Source organism: Corythoichthys intestinalis, chromosome 18 (assembly GCF_030265065.1).
Source record: "Corythoichthys intestinalis isolate RoL2023-P3 chromosome 18, ASM3026506v1, whole genome shotgun sequence".
NCBI classification, from domain to species: domain Eukaryota; kingdom Metazoa; phylum Chordata; class Actinopteri; order Syngnathiformes; family Syngnathidae; genus Corythoichthys; species Corythoichthys intestinalis.
The window spans coordinates 38,618,544-38,641,662 of record NC_080412.1 but is presented as its reverse complement, the minus strand read 5'-3'; the positions used below and the strand labels follow the sequence as shown (position 1 = coordinate 38,641,662).

At 39.4% G+C, this 23,119-nt stretch overlaps 2 protein-coding genes across 5 annotated transcripts; one reads left to right on the top strand and one right to left on the bottom strand.

Moving 5' to 3' along the window:
- Window positions 1-126: 126 nt before the first annotated feature.
- Window positions 127-6,801, bottom strand: fgl1b (fibrinogen like 1B). The gene is made up of 9 exons (XM_057821178.1): window positions 6,475-6,801; window positions 6,333-6,401; window positions 6,029-6,260; window positions 3,711-3,870; window positions 3,551-3,648; window positions 3,220-3,308; window positions 3,024-3,149; window positions 2,890-2,954; window positions 127-2,814 (listed from the first exon to the last, which is right to left on the bottom strand). The coding sequence occupies exons 1-9, from the start codon at window positions 6,478-6,480 to the stop codon at window positions 2,634-2,636; spliced, it is 1,026 nt and encodes a 341-aa protein (XP_057677161.1). The 5' UTR covers window positions 6,481-6,801; the 3' UTR covers window positions 127-2,633.
- A 3,071-nt stretch (window positions 6,802-9,872) lies between these two features.
- tpte (transmembrane phosphatase with tensin homology) lies at window positions 9,873-21,689 on the top strand. Of its 4 annotated transcripts, none has more exons than XM_057820984.1 (19): window positions 9,873-10,084; window positions 10,290-10,376; window positions 10,532-10,612; window positions 11,731-11,778; window positions 11,851-12,012; window positions 12,133-12,252; window positions 12,368-12,467; window positions 12,535-12,598; window positions 12,668-12,732; window positions 16,412-16,472; window positions 18,422-18,503; window positions 19,792-19,880; window positions 19,962-20,023; window positions 20,097-20,177; window positions 20,647-20,752; window positions 20,846-20,943; window positions 21,009-21,104; window positions 21,304-21,374; window positions 21,448-21,689. In XM_057820984.1, exons 2-19 carry the CDS (start codon window positions 10,330-10,332, stop codon window positions 21,548-21,550), a joined length of 1,536 nt encoding a protein of 511 aa, XP_057676967.1. In that variant the 5' UTR covers window positions 9,873-10,084; window positions 10,290-10,329; the 3' UTR covers window positions 21,551-21,689. The 4 variants fall into 4 exon arrangements, with proteins under 4 accessions (XP_057676967.1, XP_057676966.1, XP_057676969.1 ...); XM_057820983.1 differs by having other exon boundaries at window positions 9,873-10,151; XM_057820986.1 differs by lacking the exon at window positions 10,290-10,376 and having other exon boundaries at window positions 9,873-10,151; window positions 21,448-21,688.
- The last annotated feature ends 1,430 nt before the right edge of the window (window positions 21,690-23,119 follow it).

Below are 23,119 nucleotides of genomic sequence, written 5' to 3'. Positions count from 1 at the left end.
ATGTGTGTGTTATATTATAAAAGTTGTTTCATGAAAATGAGACATTAAATGACTGCTATAAATAGGTGAGATGCCATTTGTTTTAATTTTGAGTTACATTACATGTACATCTGATATATATTTCCTATCTTTCAATCATCTTCTGATATTTTACTATCAAAGAGTAATGAAACAGCCCGTCATCAGAGTTAATGAAATACAATATACCGTATCGTACCGTACCGCATCAGAGTATAAGGCGCACCTTCAATGAATGACCTATTTTAAAACCGTTTTCGTATATAGGGCACACTGCATTATAAGGTGCATTGCTAGTAGTAGTAGTAGTAGTAGTAGTAGTAGAAGTGGTTGGGGTTATGGTGTGTTACTAGACAGAGCTGTGCTAAAATGAATGTCATGCCATGATTAAACAATATTGATCCATATATAATGCGCATCGGATTATAAGGTGCACTATCGATTGAAGGTTTTTAGGTGCGTCTTATAGTGCTGAATACAGTGATCCCTCGTTTTTCCCTGTAATGGGGACCAGAACCCGCCAAAATAAGTGAAAAACCACAAAGAAGGCCCCCACCCCAAAAAAACTTTTTTTGTGTGTGTGTGTGTTCAATGTATTTTTCAAATTTAGTATTGGAAAGGATACATACATTATAAGACATGTTTTTTCACTTTTTTCCCCAAAGTATAATTTCAACAAAAAAAAACTTTTATGTATAAATTGATTTTGATAAATGGTTTTTAAGCACTTCAAATGTAATAATTATGATAACATTTAAACATGGTACTGTCCCATCTAATTATTTTTTAAACAAAAATAAAGTAGAAAAATAGTTGTTCTTATTAAATGCTTCATTGAGTGAGTCCACCCAAACCCGCTTAAGCTGCTCACATACACACAATGAGTTGCCACTAGAGGTGGGAATCTTTGGGCACCTAACGATTCGATTACGATTCAGAGGCTCCGATTCGATTATAAATCGATTATTAATTCACCCCCCAGACCCCCTATTTTTAATGTTTTGTACATTGGTTACAAAATTGTTCAAAAATCATCTCAGGCTAAACCAAACTACTATTTCAGTATCAACTTAACAGTTAAAAAAAAGTAAATAAAATGCTCAAGTCCCCATTCTGTATCAGCAGCTTTAAACTAAATTCAATTCATTTAATATTGTGAATCAACCGTTAAAGTTGTTAAAATTGCTCCCGTTATTCCATAATTTCCCTTCTGTCTGCTTTTGACATGTCAAAGTTTTAAAAATATTTCATCATTTAAAGATAGATTCAAGTCAAGATTTTGCCAATTTAGGGTATTTTGGATCAAAAGTAATTAGGTTCGCTACAACAGAGCCTTCTAGAGAAGTCCACTGCTTTAAGATGGCGGCTGTTTACTAGCGCCGGCAAGCCTATCATTTCGCATCTAGTTCTACATATATGTGATATCTACCATAGCCGTATGTTTCCGTATGTTTGTAGCAACTGGGCGCGGTTTGTAGCGGCTATCAGCCGCAGTCAGGTGTTTTTTCTAGGGCTGTCAAACGATTAAAATTTTTAATCGAGTTAAGTACAGCTTAAAAATTAATTAATCGCAATTAATCGCAATTCAAACCATCTATAAAATATGCCATTATTTTCTGTAAATTATTGTTGGAATGAAAAGATAAGACACAAGACGGATATATACATTCAACATACGGTACATAAGTACTGTATTTGTTTATCATAACATCAAATCAACAAGATGGCATTAACATTATTAACATTCTCTTAAAGCGATTCATGGATAGAAAAACCTGTAGTTCTTAAAAGATAAATGTTAGTACAAGTTATAGAAATTTTATATTAAAACCCCTCTTAATGTTTTCGTTTTATTAAGATTTAGTAAAATTTTCAATCAAAAAATAAACTAGTAGCTCGCCATTGTTGATGTCATTACGCCATGCTCACTCCCCAAACCCATAAAATCATTTGGACCCAAGCGCCAGCAGAGGGCGCCAAACAACAAAAAACAAGTAACAAGCGGACATTACACTGCAGTCATTTTAATCTGAGCGGGGCATGTGCGTTAATTGCGTCAAATATTTTAACGTGATTAATTTAAAAAATTAATTATCGCCCGTTAACGCGATAATTTTGACAGCCCTAATTTTTTCTTTTTTTTTTTTATCTGGCGGCATGAATTTAACATGATATTTACTCTCGGTCCGTTCCTCATTCCGTCCCGAGGACCGCGCTGACTGTGTTTTATTTCCGCTTTCATAAATTTGGATGCTTGTGAATCGTTCTCGAATCTTCCTCAGGCGAATCACGAATATTCTAAGAATCGGAAATTTAGCACGCCTCTAGTTGCCACAGCAACTGTTTAACAAGCTAAACGATTATTTCGCTTAGAACGTTTCGGCTTCTTTGGCAAGATCGAACCTTGACGTCTGTCAATCATCGGTAACTTTTATAAGCAACTCCAGTGCACTGCCTGACCAAGAAAAGCCGCAAGAGTGAGACTACATGATCGAATTGGGACAGCTCATCTGTATTTTTTTTGTTTTTTTAATTAGAAAAAAAAAATCCGCACTGGTCTGATCTGCGAGGGATCACTGTATACGGTACTTTGCAGAATGAAGTGACTAGTTTAGTTAACCTTCCCCGCCACCGCTGCCCATGGCATCCAAGAAAAGCAGGGGGCGCACTTTCATGGTAGTGTGCCTTAGGGAGTACCAAAGGCCCCTCCATGTGCCCCACACCACACCATTGTCATTTTGTCCTTTGTATTCCCCTTTGCGGTAGAACTTTCCGTTCAGATTGGCCATGTGGCATCTTTTGGCAGAAAGGAAAAAGCACTTTCAGCATTTGTCATCTAAGCAGAATCTTCGAGTGTTTCTCAAGTCTTACCTGTTGTACCACCAACCTGCATTGTTCTCCTGGGCACAGCTACCTTGAAGGTAACGGTCATTGTCCTGTTGATGATTATACAAAGAGTTCATCTCCTGGATTTATTTTAAATCCAAAGCAACTGAACTACTAACCTGATCCTTAGTGCTGAACTGCATGCCATTGAGGCCCGCGGACCACCGCTCCACCATGCCGCTTCCACCTGCCAAAGCATCCCCAGCTTTTCCACTGTAAAGCCTGTACTTGAGGCGGTAGCGATCCTAAAGATATAGTTTGTTAGATAATACAGGTACAAAAAAATAATGAGTACAACTACAGTATATTACATACAGCTTCATTTGTGATGCGGAAGTTCTCGTAATATGCGTGATTTCGCTGTCCCTCCCAGTCCATTAGGTCAATCTTCACCAAATTCTTACCTTTCCAAATAAATACGAAACAAATCAAGATGATTTTCAACACATAAACACACATTTCAACTCATATTTTAGACAGAAGTGAAAATGTCATTAACTCACTGACTGCCAATGACGGCAATAGACGTCAACGCAAATGAGTTAAATACAATGTTAATACTCAGTTTGCGCAATATGATTAGTCATTATGAATGAATCTACTGAACTACGCTTGGTAACGATATGAAACGTCAGTTCTGCCTAACCTTCCGAAAGCAGAGCATAGATGTGTTCATTTCCCAACCAGAACTCGTCATTCCACAGTTTAAAGTCACCAAAACCGTCCCGATAATCCACCCAGTCTCTATGAAAAGACACGTGTTATTTTAACAAATGGTTTTCATTAAATAATCATGAATCGAACACCTGTTAAAGTCAACTTTTCCATGTCGCCGTTTCTGGAACACCGTCCAACCTCCTCCATCGTCCATGTCGCAGTAGACCAAAACGGGCTCCTGGTAGATTCTGGGCCTGATGCGATAAAACCCGCTGGGTGGTCTTATTCTGTCAAACAGCTCAGAACAATCTAAAAATTCAAGGTAAGATGAAATAGTTGTTTATGAGTCAAATCAACATGAAGGATCATTGCAAAATGACTATTAATATTGATCTAGGTGATCATTTCAAAGGCGATTGGACTAGAGTCACATGGATTTGGACTCGAGACGCAAAGTTGATGACTCGCACCTTGACTCGGACTTGACTCACTTGAGCTGGGAGGTTCCAAGACACGACTTGACTAATGAGAACATGACTCAAGACTCGACAACCTGACTCGAAAACTTGGATCGTAGATTGGTTGCCACCAGCCAGTGATCCGCTTGGAACACCTTAAAGCCAGTTTATTCCCTGCAGACTACTGACAGTAATGTTTCCTTCAACGATAAACCTGAGTGCTTTGTGAGTGGGCAGAGAAACAATGGTGAAGGTATTGACTAACCTGCGACTCGACTGGACTCGACATAGCCTCGTGACTCAACATAACCTCGTGACTCGACTGGACTTGTCATAACCTCGTGACTCGACTGGACTTGACATAACCTCGTGACTCGACTGGACTCTACATAACCTTGTGACTCGACTCGACATAACCTCATAACTCGACTGGACTCGACATAAACTCGTGACTCGACTCGACATAAGCTTGTGGCTCGACTCGACAACCTCTTGACTCGACATAATCTCATGACTCGACATAACCTGGTGACTTGACTCGACAACCTGGTGACACGACTTGTCATAACCTCGTGACTCGACTGGACTTGACATAACCTTGTGACTCCACTCGACACGACATAACCTTGTGACTCGACATAACCTCATAACTCGACTGGACTCGACATAAACTCGTGACTGAAGTCAATATAAGATCGTGACTCGACTGGACAGACTTGTGACTCGAGACTGGACTTGACATAACCTCGTGACTCAACTGGACTCGACATAATCTCGTGACTCGACGTGACATAACCTCGTGACTCGACTCGACATAAACTCATGACTTGACCCGACATAACCTCGTGACTCGACTAGACTCGACATAACCTTGTGACTCAACTCAATATAAACTCGTGACTCGACTGGACAACCTCGAGACTGGACTCGACATAATCTCGTGACTCGACTTGACATTACCTCGTGACTCGACTCGACCCGACATAACCTCGTGACTCGACTGGACCTAACCTCGTGACTCGACTGGACTCGACATAAGCTCATGAGTCGAGACTGGACTCGACTGGACTCGACATAATCTCTTGACTCGACTCGACATAATCTCGTGACTCGAGTCGACAACCTCGTGACTCGAGACTGGACTCGATATAATCTCGTGACTCGACTGGACTCGACATAATCTCGTGACTCAACATAATCTTGTGACGACTCGACATAACCTCATGACTTGACCCGACATAACCTCGTGACTCGACTAGACTCGACATAACCTCGTGACTCAACTCAATATAAACTCGTGACTCGACTGGACAACCTCGAGACTGGATTCGACATCATCTCGTGACTCGACTTGACATTACCTTGTGACTCGACTCGACTTGACATTACCTTGTGACTCGACTCGACCCGACATAACCTCGTGACTCGACTGGACCTAACCTCGTGACTCGACTGGACTCGACATAAGCTCGTGAGTCGAGACTGGACTCGACATAACCTCGTGACTCGACTGGACTCGACATAATCTCGTGACTCGACATAATCTCGTGACTCGACTGGACTCGACATAATCTCGTGACTCGACATAATCTCGTGACTCGACTCGACTCAACTCGACATAACCTCGTGACTCGACTTGAAATTACCTCGTGACTCGACTTGACCCGACATAACCTCATGACTCAACTGGACTCGACATAACCTCGTGACTCGACTCGACATAACCTCGTGACTCGACATAACCTCGTGACTCGACTCGACATTACCTCGTGACTCGACTTGACATTACCTCGTGACTCGACTCAACCCGACATAACCTCGTGACTCGACTGGATTCGACCTAACCTCGTAACTCGACTGTACATAACCTCGACTTGACATAACCTCGTGACTCAATTCGACATAACCTCGTGACTCAACTCGACTCAACTTGCCCACAACATGTAAGACTTGGGACTTAATTGTGCCTCAGCTCATAGTGACTCGTGCAATTGTCTGTCATTTCCTACCTCTGTCATGGACAATCAGGTTTCCTGCTGGTGGAAGAGGCTTCACAAGGGTCGAGTTGGAGCTTTCCAACATCCCGCTGCCATTGTTGGGGCTTGTCAGACTCGGACTCGGTGCAATCGGACGGAAGAATTTATGCCTCTGAAAGTGTTCCACCTGCCAAGCGCCTATGAGGAGTTTGTTTTCCAGTTTCCGTATGCTGCGTTTGAGAGCTGTAACATCTGGACTGCATCCCTTTGGGTGCAGATTTTTGACAAAATGATTAAAAATTCATCGATCCCTCTACACAATAGATTGGTTACCTACCGAGGATGGGTTTGATGAAGAAATTTCAGTTGGCAAAATCAGGAAAAACAGGATAAAAACTGGAAAAGTCTGAAATGATTAAAGGCATAATCTCAGTTTTACAAAAAATAGAATCAGATTTCCAAGCTTGATTAATATCTACCTTCATTTCAGTGTTCCTTCTTGTCTTCTGTAGGCTCTGTGTTTTTTGTGTGATTTAAAAATGGGTTGGGTTGGTTCTGCATGGTCCACATTTAAGAAAATACCTTGCCAAACCAAAGTCCTACTCACCTCCCCTTCAAGTCTTTCAGCTTTCGGGAAGAGTAGCAGATGTCATTCTTTCCATTCCATGAATATTACTCGCATTCTTTATCAGCTTTGGTTTTTCCCAATAAAAAAAAAAAATGGACGTCCATCCGCGTAAATGCCAGCCAATGAGTTAGTAAATAAAATAAGGAGGATCATCAATATTTCATATATTCCATCAACACTTGAGCTCACCTGACTGTAAATGAAAAATTAACCAAATAAAATAAATTATCACTTTGGGCCAATATTAAATAATAAAAACATTACAGGTTAACACAAGCATGATCATAAACAAAAAATAAATAAATAAATAAATCTTGCACCACTTGACACACCTGCCAATAATTCTAATTTCCAACAATTAAAGAAATATATATACGTACGAATCGATCGACTCATTATTGCTCAAATCACAGGTTCTTCATTATTCATCATTTACTAACATTGCTTGCATACTCATTCTGCCCTATCACACTCCTATCTGACCTATATTCCCTACAGGGGCGGAATTTAGGGGGGTTTGACCGCGAAAAAGTTGCGTGCTTTGTCTCATAATGCCTTTTCAAATTGCTGCTTTTTACAAGCGCTACCGTTGTTCGGCCATTCCTTACTACGCGGCGAAACGTCTACACAACGCTCAGCGCGCTTGCGCAAGCATCCGCACGCATGCGCACATCGGTCAGAAGCGGCGAGTGCTCACTATTTTTGTTTTTATTTAGTTTTTTAGAACCTTTTCATTGCCTCAAAAATACTTTTTGCATGTATTACCCTCTCATACTTTTAACCATTGTGGTTTTTTGTGTTAGCTTTGAAGCAGTTTACCACATTAGTCACGTAACGTATTTAAACCGTCCTTATTTGGTATAACTGCATTTAAGTATTTTCTTAAAGGGTATGTCATGCCCTGGGAAAATGTTAATATTCCATCATTTATCCATAAACACATGCCTTTTGTATTCATATCATGCCACTTCGTGTAATTACACACAAGAAAATGAGAGAAATTTGGCTCGATTGTCAAGCTAAAACGACCGGCGCCCGAGATCTGGCAGATTGTGTGCGTGACGTCACGACAAGTGAAGAGAGTGCCACCGGCCACTAGGGGGGCAGCGCCTGTCTGCATCAATATAATTCCTTCTAGTGAGGGGAGAATTAGGGGTGTTTTGAGCTGTTTATGCTGATGCATTGTGTTCGTCCTGCACATATTCCAGGTTCCCTCATGAAGACACATGAGGATGAGAATTCAGAATTGACAGTGAGGGGTGTTTCTTCAACAAGAAAAAGGCTCAGTGCTGTAATACTGAATGGCGGCGATGATGGCAGACAATTTCGTTTCTAGTTTCAGCGACAAATCCGACGTAGAAGGACGTAACGAATGTTCATCTAATGGTGACGAGGAGCGTTATGAAGCTTTAATCGGTGTTTTAGGTTACCAATTTGAGCCCAAACGAACGCCAATGCAGCGTAATGAAACGGTCATTGAGGGGAGCAATGACACTGATGAAACATCGGCAGCAGATCGTGTGGGAAACACCAATGATTTGTTTTGCATTTCTTTTTGTGAAGCTGATACACCGTGACTGCAAAATAAAGGAATGCATAGAATAATTATCATTTATTGCGCTATCATAGCTTTTCGCTCTGCCAACAGACACAAATATGAATGGGATCAGAGGATTTGTTCTATATATTTTACGAACGATAATTTATACATGTGTCCAGTCCTGTATCCAATGCGTGACATTTTTTTATTATAAAAGAGTACTCACTCTGGCCATTTTGGGCTTGGCTGCTCCCCTCCTTTGCTTAACCTTAGCCTCCTTTGCCAGTCAGCGTCCTCTTTCCTGATATCTCGGGACATTTAGGTGGCTGCGCGTGTATGGTCGGCACCGCATCTCCTTTGAGCAGCAATCTTTTAGCAAAACACGATTTCACTTGTCCATAGTTCGAGAAGCTTTCAGGTGGAAAATGCGCACCATAGAAAACCGCGCCGGAGGCTGTGTCTAGAAAATTAGCCCTCTTTGCACGGACGAACTTTACCCATTGTCTGCGTGGTCCAGCTTTTTTTTTCGCGTTCAGGAACTCATGGATACTATATTCCGATAAATAGGTATTTGTACACCACATAGCACAGCAGTTTTGAACCATTCTAGTGATGTTTTGGTCAAACAAACCCGAACGCTACTCTCTCGTCGATCAAAAACAATGGCACCTGGCTCCGCCTCGACTTTCATTCACTTGTCGTGACGTCCCCGCCCCATTCAGCTGTTTCCGGAACACTTTCGGAAATGTTCGTATTTTTCGATCTATTTTCGATAATTGCTCATTAATGTGATTGATTTTTTTGTTAACTTTATCAATATTTGTTCAATATTTGTTATCTTGGCACATAACGGTTCTATTGATGTCTCACACCCCCTTTGCCGCTACATACCCTTTAAGGCATTTTTAGTACGTTCTGCCTGTATGCATCCAAATAAAACAAGTTTAGCGTGCACGGTATTACTTTGGGTGTCAAATTCGACTAATGTAGGACGTATCGCCGAAGTAGCAGATTTTGGCAGAACACCGTCTCTGAACAGAGGAGGCATGATAGTGGTCTTGTGCTGCCGCCAGGTAAAATGAACATGGTCTACTCCTCCTTAAACACTCTGTTTTCTGCATCAATCTTAAGTAGTTTTGAGGACGCCATTTGCCGTACCTTTTCGCCTCTTCCTCCAACTTCATTCGGCTCAGTATTTGGCTGTCACTGCGCGGAGTCTGGAACGCGAGTGTGAGACATGCTGTTCTAAAAATAACTTTCAAATGCTTCACTCCCATTGGCTGGCTCACGTGCGTCACCGCTTAGGTTTTTTTTTTGTTGCCCAACCCCGCTCTGCAAACCTGCAGAAAAAAAAAGATTTTTCACGTTGCGTGAAATTACTACAGAATGAGATCCGGTCCAGACAGCTTGGCGGTCCAGAACCGGACTGAGGTCCGCGGTTCCGTGACCTCTGATACACTGAATAGGAAAGTCAATTACATGCAATGACACTTTTCGGCCACCGGGGGGCGGGGGGGGGGGTCTGGCCCCCTTTGAAAATCCGCTTATGTCCAGAACCTTACCTATATTTCAAATAATTCCAAAAATACCAAGTTGCCAACAATAAAACATAAAAACACACTAAACTGCAAATAAAATCAAAGTGATTCTTTTTTTGTGCGTGTGTGTCTGACGCAGTAGTAATGAAAACCAGATGTGACCGAGAAGAGGAGGAGGAGGAGGAGGTGGCTTACTTTTGCAACAGCGACAGATGGGAAGAACAAAAAAATATCCAGGAAGTCCGAAACTTAATAAAAACCGCTTCGTTAGCACAAAAAAGGTGGAGGCAAGCGTCCGTTTAACCTTTGAACTCTCTTCCTTTTACTCCACGACGAGTCACAAGACAGATTCCCGGTGATTCTCCTGAATGTCAAAGCCAACGGTAAGCAAGCAAGGAGACACTTGAATATCCCGAAGAGAGGAACAATCGGGATTTGAATTCCTGCATGGTTTGTGCGCCTTTTCTTTGCTAATTAACGTAATTGACGACTTCGTTTTGCATGTTCACGCGTGAAAGTTTGCATCCACGCTGCTCTGTTCATTTATTTTTGTGAGGAAACCTTTGCATGCTACTTTTCTCCTCGTAGAAACTTCAGTTCCATCGCAACTCGTTTTTTTTTAAAAGTCATGAACACGGTCCACTTCCACCCGGGTTTGGATTCAGGTGTGAATGGGTGAGGAATTTTTTTTAAAAATAAAACACTCGAAACACATGACTTCCTTTGGGAAAGATTAACCATGAATGAGCATGAGTTTGTTTTACAGCACGGTTTAATGTTTAAGCGCTTTTATGTGTTACTTATTTTTAAATTGATTTTTTTTATTGTAGAAGTGTGGTAAGGATGGATGATGCCAAAGTGGAGATTGACAATGGGCAGGATGATGCTGTGGAACCGGATACAATGTACCAGTGAGTGGATTGAATTGCATTTAGTTTTATAACTACTAGGTCATTTTTTATATGGTGCCATTTGCCTAAATTTGGACAAATACTCATTCAACTTTTTGGTGTGTATTATCACTTGCCGTCTATTATAAAATTGGGCTGCAACTATCATTTATTTTAGTAGTCAATTAATCAATGAACCAGTTAGTTCCAATAATCGAGTAAACGGATAAGGAACATAAATAATTAAAATAACTAAGCTGAACCTCAAATGTAATAAAAAATAAATAAGGATCCAAGTACAACAAAAGAACAATTGGCTAACTTATATAGCAAAAGTCCGCTAGCTTAAATGCTATAAAAACCTAAGTTTTTTTTTTTTTTTAAACAATGCTCTTAACAAACACATATTCCCACAAAAACGCCTAAATATAGCTATAAACTAAATTATGAACTTAAGGGTACAGGCTCCTAAAATCCTATTTTTGTAATTTAATTTACTTCCGGTAAAAAGTTATGGAATTTTGCTATTTCCCCAGTGTTTCATTCATTTCAGTCTATAAAATAACTAATATAAGAAAAAAATAATGATAATTGTTATTTTGAACGATCTTTAATCATGGGTTGTTTTTAAAATAAAATATATTATTTAATTTACAAAAAAAATAAAAGTTTTCTGTTTGTCTTCAGTCTCACTGTCCACTCTGTTGAGTTTGTGTGCCTTTAAGAAAATTCCCCATTTACTAATGACGTCACTGTTTTGCGATAAAATCACAGCAGTAGCGGGGAATTCGACTGTATTAAGCAATTAAAAATCCGATTTTGCAGTTTTATAAATTACATTAATTGTGGTTGACGATAACGTTTCCACTCTGTTAAAGCTATAGATCAAAGACATTCATTGAATTGAATTATTTCAAATGGTTTATTTGTAAAATTATAGAGTTCTCATCAAGTATCCAGTCATGTTAGCTATTATGCTAACCAAGCCAACTTTGTGCTAGCTTTAGCAAAAATGTCCCTTCTGTTAGCGTCCACTCTGTTACATACAAATGGCACCCTATACAAAAATGACGCTGCTGTTTTTCTTTTCCCATATTATTGTGATATTTATATGATATTGAAAGCATCTTATTTTCCAGCAATATCAGAAAGAAGATTGCTCCATTTGTTATGTCCTTTGGATTCCGGTCAGTGTTTTACTAAATTTGAGAAACAATGTCTTATTTTGAAGACTAAAATTCTATATTATCCGCCATCAGTGTATTTGGAGTGGTTCTGATCCTCGTTGATATTGTGCTGGTCATCGTGGACATTTCTCTACCAGCCAGAAGCAGAGAAGTCGGGAACTCTTTGGAGACGGTCTCCCTCATCATTTCCTTCTTCTTCCTAGCTGATGTTCTTCTCAGGATCTATGTGGAAGGGTAAGACATGCAAACCCTGTTAAAGAGGAAGCAATAAAGGAGGAAGGAAAAGGAGTCCTAGCCTGTTTAAGGACGCATTTCATTGCGAAATTATCATTTTTTTCCCCTCTTGTGTTTAAGATTCAAGGTTTACTTTGGCTCCAAATTGAACATCATTGATGCCTGTGTTGTGGTTACCACTTTGGTGGTCACCATGAGCTACACCTTTACTGACTTGTCTGGAGCTAGCCTCATTCCCAGGTACTCCCTACGCGACATGAATTTCATTTAAGAAAAGTGAATGATGGTTTACTGTTGTGTTGAGTCACTTTTTTTTAATTATGATGATAACTGTACATTGTCACTTCTTTTCTAGGGTGGTTTCCTTTTTGCGTTTCTTGAGAGTTATCATCCTGGTGAGGCTGTTCAGACTAGCAGCTCAGAAGAAAGAGTTGGAGAAAGTCACAAGGAGGATGGTAAAAGCGCCTGGCACTGTCTACTAATAGCAAACTGAAGGGAGATGTGAGCGTCTGTTTTTCTCAGGTGTCTGAGAATAAGCGGCGCTACCAGAAGGACGGTTTTGACCTGGACCTCACCTATGTCACAGGTAGAAGCGGCATAGCTTGATAGCAATCCATTGGAGATTTGATTTATTTAGTTGGTTTTTTTTCTACAGATCGTGTCATTGCCATGTCTTTTCCTTCATCTGGGAAGCAGTCCTTTTACAGGAACCCTATTAAGGTATAAGGATTCATAGTGATTTGACATTAGAATTAGGGGTGTGAAAATATATTGTTTAAGTGATATATTGTGATACTTTGTAGCCCAAAAAGTCATCGATACGCTCCCGCCAAGAATCGATATCTCGCTTGGTGTCAAGGTTTACCAACCAACAGGTTGTTAACAAAATCTTCCATTAGAATATATTAGCTTTTTGGCTGCATTTGACAGTGCTAGACATCCAATTCATTTTGACTAGATTAGATGTCTAACGCCGTCAATGGCACTGAAGCCAGAGCATTCACAGCAAATCTTATTGCAAGGTTTCTACGGGTCATTAAAAAGCATTAAAGGTCATTAGATGGATTTTGTAAAAATTCAGGCCTTAATAAGCAATAAAAAACATTAAATGATTGAGGCATAAAAAATTATGCAAACGTGACGGTTAAAAACGTTTTTTTTTTTTTTTTATATAGTATTAGAAATACTACCGGGTAGCCTATATTATTGGCCGATATTATCATTTTAAAATGATATAATCATTTTCAGTTTTGGGCCAATATGCCTTCAAAGTGAATGTAGAAGCATTCTGCCTTTGTACAAGGCTGGTCACAGCTTAGCAGTTACGCTTATTGACAATTAGATGTCTCCAAACTATGATGCTTGGATTTCTTATGTGAGCAGACCATTTGCATTCATGGAGCAAAAATTCAATAAACAATAAATGATTGAAAAATAATACCTGAAGAAGTGTGCCTTTGTTGTTATTTTGAGACAGAAGCACTGTGCGAGCCATACGTCATATGGCAGTGCCTTTTTGGCACTTTGTAATTGCACTTAATCCAAAAAACTGATGTTTGCACTCTTTTGATTTCAACAATTTAGTGGTGCAATATAGGCCCTTTTTCCATAACTTGTTTTGGTTTATTGGAAAACCTTGAAGTTGTTACATTTATCATTATTAAAGTATCCAGTGGGTTATCATGATAGAATTAACCAGAAGATGTTTAGTCCACGATTGCGTATAATAATATCGGTTTGATATTGGTATGGAATTTTTAGAGTTGGATGATATCGGGATATCGGTAATCTTTTAAAAAGTCATTATTGGACAGCTCTAGTTACAACTTCTGTGTGTCAAACTATCTGCAGTTGGGCACGGGCATCCAATTATTTTAAAGTGGCATTAAATGAGATTTGCTGATACCTGTACAAACCCTGTATTGACATTTGCGGGCCACTTCAAGTTCATTTTAGGGCCATTCCAGGTAACGTCCTGTTGATTTTGAGTCACTTCCTATTCATTTCTGGACATTCCTGAGCGACTTCCTTTTCAGTAACCCAAAATCAACAAGAAGTGACCAAAAATCAACAGGAAATCACGGGAAATGCCCCAAAATTAACTCATTGGCTGCAACTGACTGCCATAGACGTCCATTCCGTTTGAAGTGGTGGGGGTGGCAGCGAATGAGCGAATCGTTGATTCGCTGCCATCCCACCCACTTCAACCGGATTGGGCGTCAACTGGCGATAAACTCATTCCGATTAACACCATAAGGATGAAAATAGCTTGTTTTTCTGTTTATTAGTTGTTTTGTAGAATACAGGTAATCGCTGGTTTACGAACAAGTTTCGTTCCTGCTCTGGCGATTTAACCCGGATTTCCGCGTAACTCGGAATTAACCCTTTAAATACCTCAAAACACCCTCTAAATAATAAAAATACTAAAACTATGCAAAAACATCTACTACTATACGTGATTTTACTGTCCTCGCCAAGTCCTAGCTAGGCAGTGAGCAAAGCTCCGAAATGACGATGTCAGATGTCCGTGTGGTTTGCTGACTTTATTCAGCTGCTCATAACGTCAACACTTGCAGAATGAAACTAAAACAAACTGAAATTAAATCAGTCTCATCTTCAATAACAGCAATTCAAATTTGCGTTTTCAAGTAGCTGCTGATACAGCAATAACGAACGATTAGCAAGTATCAGTTAGCGTCCGCACATCATCAAAAACAATCACATAAACTCGCCCTATTCAACCACAATTGAAAATGCACAATAAACAGTACAAAAGGATTTGTATTCATATAAGGCCTGTCAAATTTATCGCGTTTACGGGCATTAATTAATTTTTTTAATTAATCACGTTAAAATATTTAACGCATGCGCGCAACAACCCACTCATGCATTGCCGCAAACAGTCTACAATGGCGCCGTTTTATGTGTATTGAGAGCTAAGAGGCAGAGACAAGCGAGTGGACTGGACACAGGCATTCATTGGGGCCACGCTATATTTTGGCATAAGCTTTGGCATCTCTTCCACAACAATTATAACTATTGTGGCGAGCGACATGGGGAAGAATGACAGGAGATATTTTTCCTAACACCTTGCATTGAACACAACGCAGAGAAGATATACCATTTGCAGCCACCACTGACAGTCATGGTTGCCCAACTTCTCATTATGCATTTGGGCGGAACAGTTAAGTCGCTACAGTAATATCTACTGAAAGCACAACAAAAATAATCTCTCTCAAAAAAATAATGTTCACCAAGAAAACCGCTCAATGGAAAGCGAACTGGCATTCCCAATCAAAATAGCTATGCAAAATAATACTCAGACTTTGGTTAAACTCTATTCAAACATTTCGTTTAGCTCAACAAATACACTAGATGGCAATATTCAGTCACAATATACAAACTATCAGAGGTCTCGTACGTTGGTAAGTCAACACTAAAATGAACGTAAGGTACAATGAACCCGGAAACTACAGCGTCAGTCGAGGGGCAAAACGCACTAGAAAAACTTGGCTAGATCTCTGATTAATTTAAAACTCCCCCTTGACACCTTTTGGTGTATTTCAATCACTATCTTCCACAATGGCAAGGTATTATTTGTAAAATTTTCAATCAAAAAATAAACTTTTATTAAAACGAAAACATTAAGAGGGGTTTTAATATAAAATTTATATAACTTGTACTAACATTTTTCTTTTAAGAACTACAAGTCTTTCTATCCATGGATCGCTTTAACAGAATGTTAATAATGTTAATGCCTTCTTGTTGATATATTGTTATAATAAACAAATACAGTACTTATGTACAGTATGTTGAATGTATATATCCATCTTGTGTCTTATCTTTCCATTCCAACAATAATTCACAGAAAAATATGGCATATTTTAGAGATGGTTTGAATTGTGATTAATTAATTTTTAAGCTTTGATTAACTCGATTAAAAATTTTAATTGTTTGACAGCCCTAATTCATATATACACTGGATGCTTCACAAGCAACAAATGTGCGCACAGGCTGTCACCTCTGTCACTTGGCTGGTCTGTGTGTGCGGTGGACGGGCGCATCTGTACATGAGTGCTTCCTGTTCTATGCTTCCTGCACCAAAATAAAAGCATGCATCACAAAACAAAAGTCAACATTTAAAAAAAAAAAAAAAAACGACTAGGTCGAAATACGTAAGGTCGAAATCGCGTAAGTCGGGTCCATCATAACTCTGGGACTACCTGTATCCAAGAATGATTTCCTGACCCATGTATCGATAATCGTTACATCGCCATATTGTGAGATCATCATTATCATGTCATAAGGTACCCAGAGGTTCCCGCCCCTAGTTGCAATTAGACAAAGCAAGTGATCAGTGATTGTGAGTTAGTATTGTCTTTTCCTGTCATGTTTCCAGGAGGTGGCGAGGTTCCTTGACACGAAACATGATGGCCATTATCGAGTTTATAACCTTTGCAGTAAGTATCTCATCATTTACACTATATTTGTTGCATAATTATGGCTGGTAGCAGTTTTAAGGAGTAATAAGTGTAAAACTACATTCAGACGGGATACGATTCCCCCCCCCCCATCATTGCGCGATGTGTTCCCATTCAAAGTCAATGTACTGTAATCGACGCGATGTCGCCAGTTCTACAGTGGGGCAAATAAGTATTTAGTCAACCACTAATTGTGCAAGTTCTCCCACTTGAAAATATTAGAGAGGCCTGTAATTGTCAACATGGGTAAACCTCAACCATGAGAGACAGAATGTGGGGAAAAAAATAGAAAATCACATTGTTTGATTTTTAAATAATTTATTTGCAAATCGTGGTGGAAAATAAGTATTTGGTCATTACCAAAAGTTCATCTCAATACTTTGTTATGTACCCTTTGTTGGCAATAACGGAGCACAAACGTTTTCTGTAACTCTTCATAAGTTTTTCACACACTGTTGCTGGTATTTTGGCCCATTCCTCCATGCAGATCTCCTCTAGAGCAGTGATGTTTTGGGGCTGTTGTTGGGCAACACGAACTTTCAACTCCCCCCACAGATTTTCTATGGAGTTGAGATCCGGACACTGGCTAGGCCACTCCAGGACCTTGAAATGCTTCTTATGAAGCCACTCCTTTGTTGCCCTGGTTGTGTGTTTGGGGTCATGCTGAAAGACCCAGCCACGTCTCATCTTCAATGCCCTTGCTGATGGAAGGAGATTTTCACTCAAACTCTCTCGATACATGGCCCCATTCCTTCTTTCCTTTACACAGATCAGTCGTCCTGGTCCCTTTGCAGCCCCAAAGCATGATGTTTCCACTCCCATGCTTCACATTGGGCATGGTGTTCTACGGATGCAATTCAGTATTCTTTTTACTCCAAACAAGAGAACCTGCGTTTCTACCAAAAAGTTCTATTTTGGTTTCATCTGACAATAACACATTCTCCCAGTCCTCTTATGGATCATCCAAATGCTCTCTAGCAAACCGCGGACGGGCCTGGACGTGTACTGGCTTCAGCAGGGGGACACGTCTGGCAGTGTAGGATTTGAGTCCCTGACGGCGCATTGTGTTACTGATAGTAGACTTTGTTACTGTGGTCCCAGCTCTCTAGGTCATTCACTAGATCCCACCGGGTGGTTCTGGGACTTTTGCTCACCGTTCTTGTTATCATTTTGACGCCACGGGGTGAGATCTTTCATGGAGCCCCAGATCGAGGGAGATTATCAGTGGTCTTGTATGTCTTCCATTTTCTAATAATATACTAATAATGAGTTAAAACAGGTGCCATTAATACAGTTAACGAGTGGAGGCTCGTTAGACCTTGTTAGAAGACCTCTTTGACAGCCAGAAATCTTGCTTGTTTGTAGGTAACCAAATACTTATTTTCCACTCTAATTTGGAAATAAATTCTTTAAAAAATCAAACAATGTGATTTTCTGTTTTTTTTTTTACTCCCACATTCTGTCTCTCATGGTTGAGGTTTACCCATGTTGACAATTACGAGCCTCTCTAATCTTTTCAAGTAGGAGAACTTGCACAATTGGTCGTTGACTAAATACTTATTTGCTCCACTCTACCTGATAGGCCGCGCGTTGTTTCAGTGTGTTTCTCTAATAGTGTGTCGGTCTGGAATAGTCGTTTAAGCAATTTATGTTGGAAGAAGGTGTGATCTCTCCCACAGTAATAATTTGGGGTAAATAAGGTACAAGTTTTTCATCGTTGTTACCATGCAAGATTTTTCATGAAGATAAAAAATGACATAGACCTAAAATGTGCTGTGACGCTCATGCGAAAGCTTCACTTGGTTAATTCTCCTAAAGTCTTGGCTAAAAACCATGTTGATTGAAGTTGAGTAACAACTTTGTAATTAAAACGAAACAGTCTGAACTACAATGCAAATCCACGATGGACGATTTTCGTATATTGGCAGGTGAGAAAGGCTACGACCCCAAGTTCTTCCACTACCAGGTCGAACGGGTTTTCATCGACGACCACAACGTTCCTTCTTTGGAGTAAGTCTCTTATGATTTTTCAAATGATAAAATTGTAACTCATTTTCTTGTGCAAAGTCATGTACAATTGTGGTTTTTATGTTGGATATTTTACCAAACTAATAAACAGAAAAACAAGCTATTTTTATCCTTCTGCTGTGAGTTTATCTCTGGTAGACGTCCAGGCTGCAACTAACGATTATTTTTATAATCGATTAATTGGACGATTAATTAAACGATTAATCGGATAGACGTCACCTTTTTTCAATTACCTTCACAATTTACCTTCAAGTTGTTTTAGGGATGTTGTAAGTAACAATGTAGATAAAATGGATGACTATTTCCTTAAAAAATATTTTATAGCAACTTCCTGACTTAACCATAATCTACAACTGTACTGTTCTAAATACATAATAAATGTTTTGAGTATAAAACATACAAATAATTTATCAGTACACAAATCAGGCAAAAGTCCTGTTCATTTTTAATTTTTTTTAAGTGCTGCTGATTGACTTTTTTTTTTTTTTTTTTTTTATCTTGTGGGCAAAGCGCTGATAAAAAAAAAATTGTGTCAATGTCTCATTTATTTTCTTTAAACATGCTAAATAACAAAATCGAATAAGGAGGAGGCACTCTGAAATGAATGTTTTCTTTATCAAACAGTTGTTCATAAAAACATTCCAAATCCAATTTCAAAGCACACTCTTGTATGACACTTTACAGTTTGAATGGGAGTTTGTGTTGAAAAGAGACTTTAAGCTTTTATATGAATGTGTTTGTATGTGGTTTCTTTATAAAAAGAAAAGTCATAACTCAAGTGCTAATATGCTTCTCCAAAACACAATACAAATGGACACTAAAGGCACTGGTTAGCATAATCGCTAACTAGCTTAGCGCTCCGTGCTAGGTCGTAACATCTCAACGATAAAGGATACTAACAATACAATTGGCTTCATTTACTCACCTCTGACTGAGGCACATTAGATCCAACAACACACAAGGCCATCCAACTCTCGATACTTTGTGATATAATTGATTCACAAAACTGATTGTTAATGCTTCAGTGAAATTGACGGCGCTAGACGTCCAATCCAATCAAAGTGAATTGGGTGTGCCACAAAAGGCAGCCAGTCAGTTAATGAAGACTCTATTCTAATGGAAGATTTTGGTAGCAACCTGTCAGTGCCTTTTGTATTTTTTAAACAGTGACTCATTTTTAAAACGATATATCGATTAAGGCGGGAGCATATCGACAATCTTTTGGGCTACAAAGTATCGCGATATATCACCTTTATCACACCCCTAATAGGGATATGCTGAAATACACAGCCAGTGTGAGAGAGTGGATGTCAGCTGACCCGCAGAATGTCATCGCCATTCACTGCAAAGGAGGGAAAGGTTATTCTTCTTAGCAGTATGATGATCTTTTGCTTTACTTGAACTGTGCCTGATATATAACTTCCCCCCCTGTTGTTCAAGGCCGGACTGGTACTCTTGTGTGCACCTGGCTTATCGACAGCGATCAGTTTGAGAGTGCACAGGTGAGGCCAACTTTAAAGCGGCGCAAGTAAGGAGAAACATCATTATCCAGTGATGTTTTTTTTTTTTTTAAAGGACAGTCTTGAGTATTTTGGGGAGAGAAGGACAGATAAGAGTCGAAGCTCCAAGTTTCAAGGAGTGGAGACTCCCTCCCAGGTAACACATTGTTTTTTGGTCTTGTATATTCCAACCAGTTTGGTTCAATTTTGACTGAATTATTTACATTTTAAATTTAGTGATAAGCATTTTTTAAATGTATTTTAATTATTAGAAAGTGTTTATAAATCAATATTGTATTTTAATTCAGCGCATTAGAATTATCCATAACCAGATAAAACTCTTAAAAATGGCGCGATCGGCCAGATTTCCGATCACGTGATCAGATTGGGTTGTCCCTAGTTATACTACTAAATGTGTAATAGAAGTTTTTGCCAGGCAGCTTGCAAAAGCACCTCGGTTGCTATGGCGAGATATACGCTCCATATGTTATGTCATATTATTGAAACCTGTTTTATTGTTCTAAATGTATATCACTAACAAATGGAAGATACTTGGTTGGCTATAATGCCTACAGTTCTTCACTTTCTAGTTTATTCTGTGGGTTTTGTGCATGTTTGTACTACAGAGCAGGTACGTGGGCTATTACGAGATCATGAAGACGAAATTCAACAGGAGACTTCCTCCTCCGAAAAGTCTCAAGATCAAAAGCATTCGCATCCACTCCATAGCAGGTCTACTGAGATACAATGAATATTTCCAAGCTATCCTATTGTGACTGAGATTTTCTTAGAGATATGAAAGATTGTGAGTGTTCCTGTCATCAGGTGTGGGCAGAGGTAACGGCAGCGACTTGAAGGTGAAGATAATAGTGAGGAAAGAGCTTGTGTTTCAGTGTGTGTGCGCCACACAGGAGAACTGTCAAGTAAGTCACTTGCTGTCATCTAGAATGGGATCACTCGCAAGTGGTTTTTATTTTTTTAATTGTAGGTGTTTCCCGACGTGGCCGGCAATGCAGTAGTCATTAGCCTGCAGAATGGACCAGAAGTTCAAGGAGATGTTAAAGTCATGTTTGAGTCAACTGCCGTGAGTGGTTTTGCTTTTCTTTTTTTAAATAATGCTATCACGTGGAATTTAGGGGTGGGATATGATAAAGTGATACAATAATTATCTGGGATATTTGACAAAACCACTAATAAACAGAAAAGCAAGCTATTTTCATACCTCTGCTGTGAGTTTATCACTAGTAGACGTCCAATCGACATTGATATTTTTCCCCCTTCAGGGTATTCCCAAAGGATATGAAGACGTTCCATTTTACTTCTGGTTCAATACATCCTTTGTATCGGATAACAAGTACGAACATCGTCACTAATAAATATATATTATGATTACATGTTGTTAAACGCATGCGATTGTGTCTCTGCAGGCTGTTTTTAACCAGAGAGGAATTGGACAACCCTCACAAACCCAAAATGTGGAATTTGTACAAGGAGGACTTCGGCGTCACCATGACTTTTTCGGATATCTAATACTGTGATTGTAGTAATAATAAATGTTCAGCAAGGTGGACTGATCTGAGCTTTTTCTTCAAACCGTCGCTGGATGAAAAGAATGAACTGTGTACATAGAAAATAAATCGATGTCAATTTAGTCCTTGCTTATTAGTCTTTTGAGACAAATGTTTATGTAGTCAATTTCTAATACAGGCGTACTTACATGATATCGACTTTACGACACAGGAGTCTCGTACGCCAATTTGTCTTCAGTCATTTTTTTTTTAAGTCTCATAAAGAGTACCATATTGTACCTCACAGTATCTGTTCTGTCCTCACTAAATGTGAAGTTGTTCAGCTTTACAGACAGCAAACAAGGCAATTGTGCTTTTTGAAGCTTTGGACTTCTTTTGATATTTTTTTTAAAGCTGTAACACACTTGGCCACTTATGTTCAAAACGACACACATTTTAAAAATAACACTTGACAAAAAAGAGTGTTCAAACGTCCATCTAGTCTGCTCAATATGTAAATTTAGTAGATTAAATCAACCTCATTTGCCTAACAAAAGTCCGCTATCTTAAATGCTCTGAATGCTAATGTATTTACGATTCTCATAGCAAATCGCTCACACATAAGTCCACAAACTGTTGCTCTGAACTAGTGCTTCAGCTATCGAGTATTTTAGTAGTCGATTAGGCTTGCCACTCGTCCCTTGAAATACGGAATTGTTCCGTAATTGGGAATTAAAAGTTGCGTTCCGAATTCGGAACGCAGTTTATTCTGTATTTCACAATTGTCCCATGGGGCAACCCCGCGCGGCTCCGTGGAGGGGAGGGGAGGGGCGGGCGGCGGTGCGCCTAGCACATTCACATCTGTCACACGCAAACACAAACCCGCGCTCATAAGTGAACACTGAGCCAACAATAATGAACAAAAAGAGCAGGAGATATTAAAGACAGCAAAATAGTTACAGTATCTGCCTGCCTGCTGCCGTCTGCCCTGCGTTCCACTTCCGGGTTCGTTGCCTAGCTACGGAAGTTACCTCGCTCGCTCTGCTCTGTGCACCTCCCCGCGCGTTTTCAAAACAAAGATGTCTTTATTATCAGACTCTCAGGACACCCTACCTCGTCCTAAAAAAAGGAGAAAACGTCTGCAAGGCAGGCAGGAAAGTTTTTGCAGTGTCTCACGGAGGTGTGGCAGATGTGAAACAGCATGCTGCAGTGGACCTCCACAAACGGAATATAAGATCCCAGAGGAGCCTTCGTCACAATTTTTTGTACCTGAAACATCCCCTGAGCTTGATTTGGTATGTTATTATGCGCTTGTATATGGATAACATATAGGCTATGTTTATATTTAGCTTCATACAGCTTGCATTGATAGGAGCATGGCTAGGCTATTTCAGTTGCTACTATGCTTTATTATTTTCAGGAATGTTGATTTTTTTATTTTTATTTTTTTTTTGAAGCATGCATTTATTATCAATCTCGAATTAATGTACCTATAAAGAACATTTTATTTTGTTACGCTAACTAATGCTCCTCAATTGGAATTATTCCTAATAGATTAACAGCAAATAAACACTGAATAAATAATCCTACT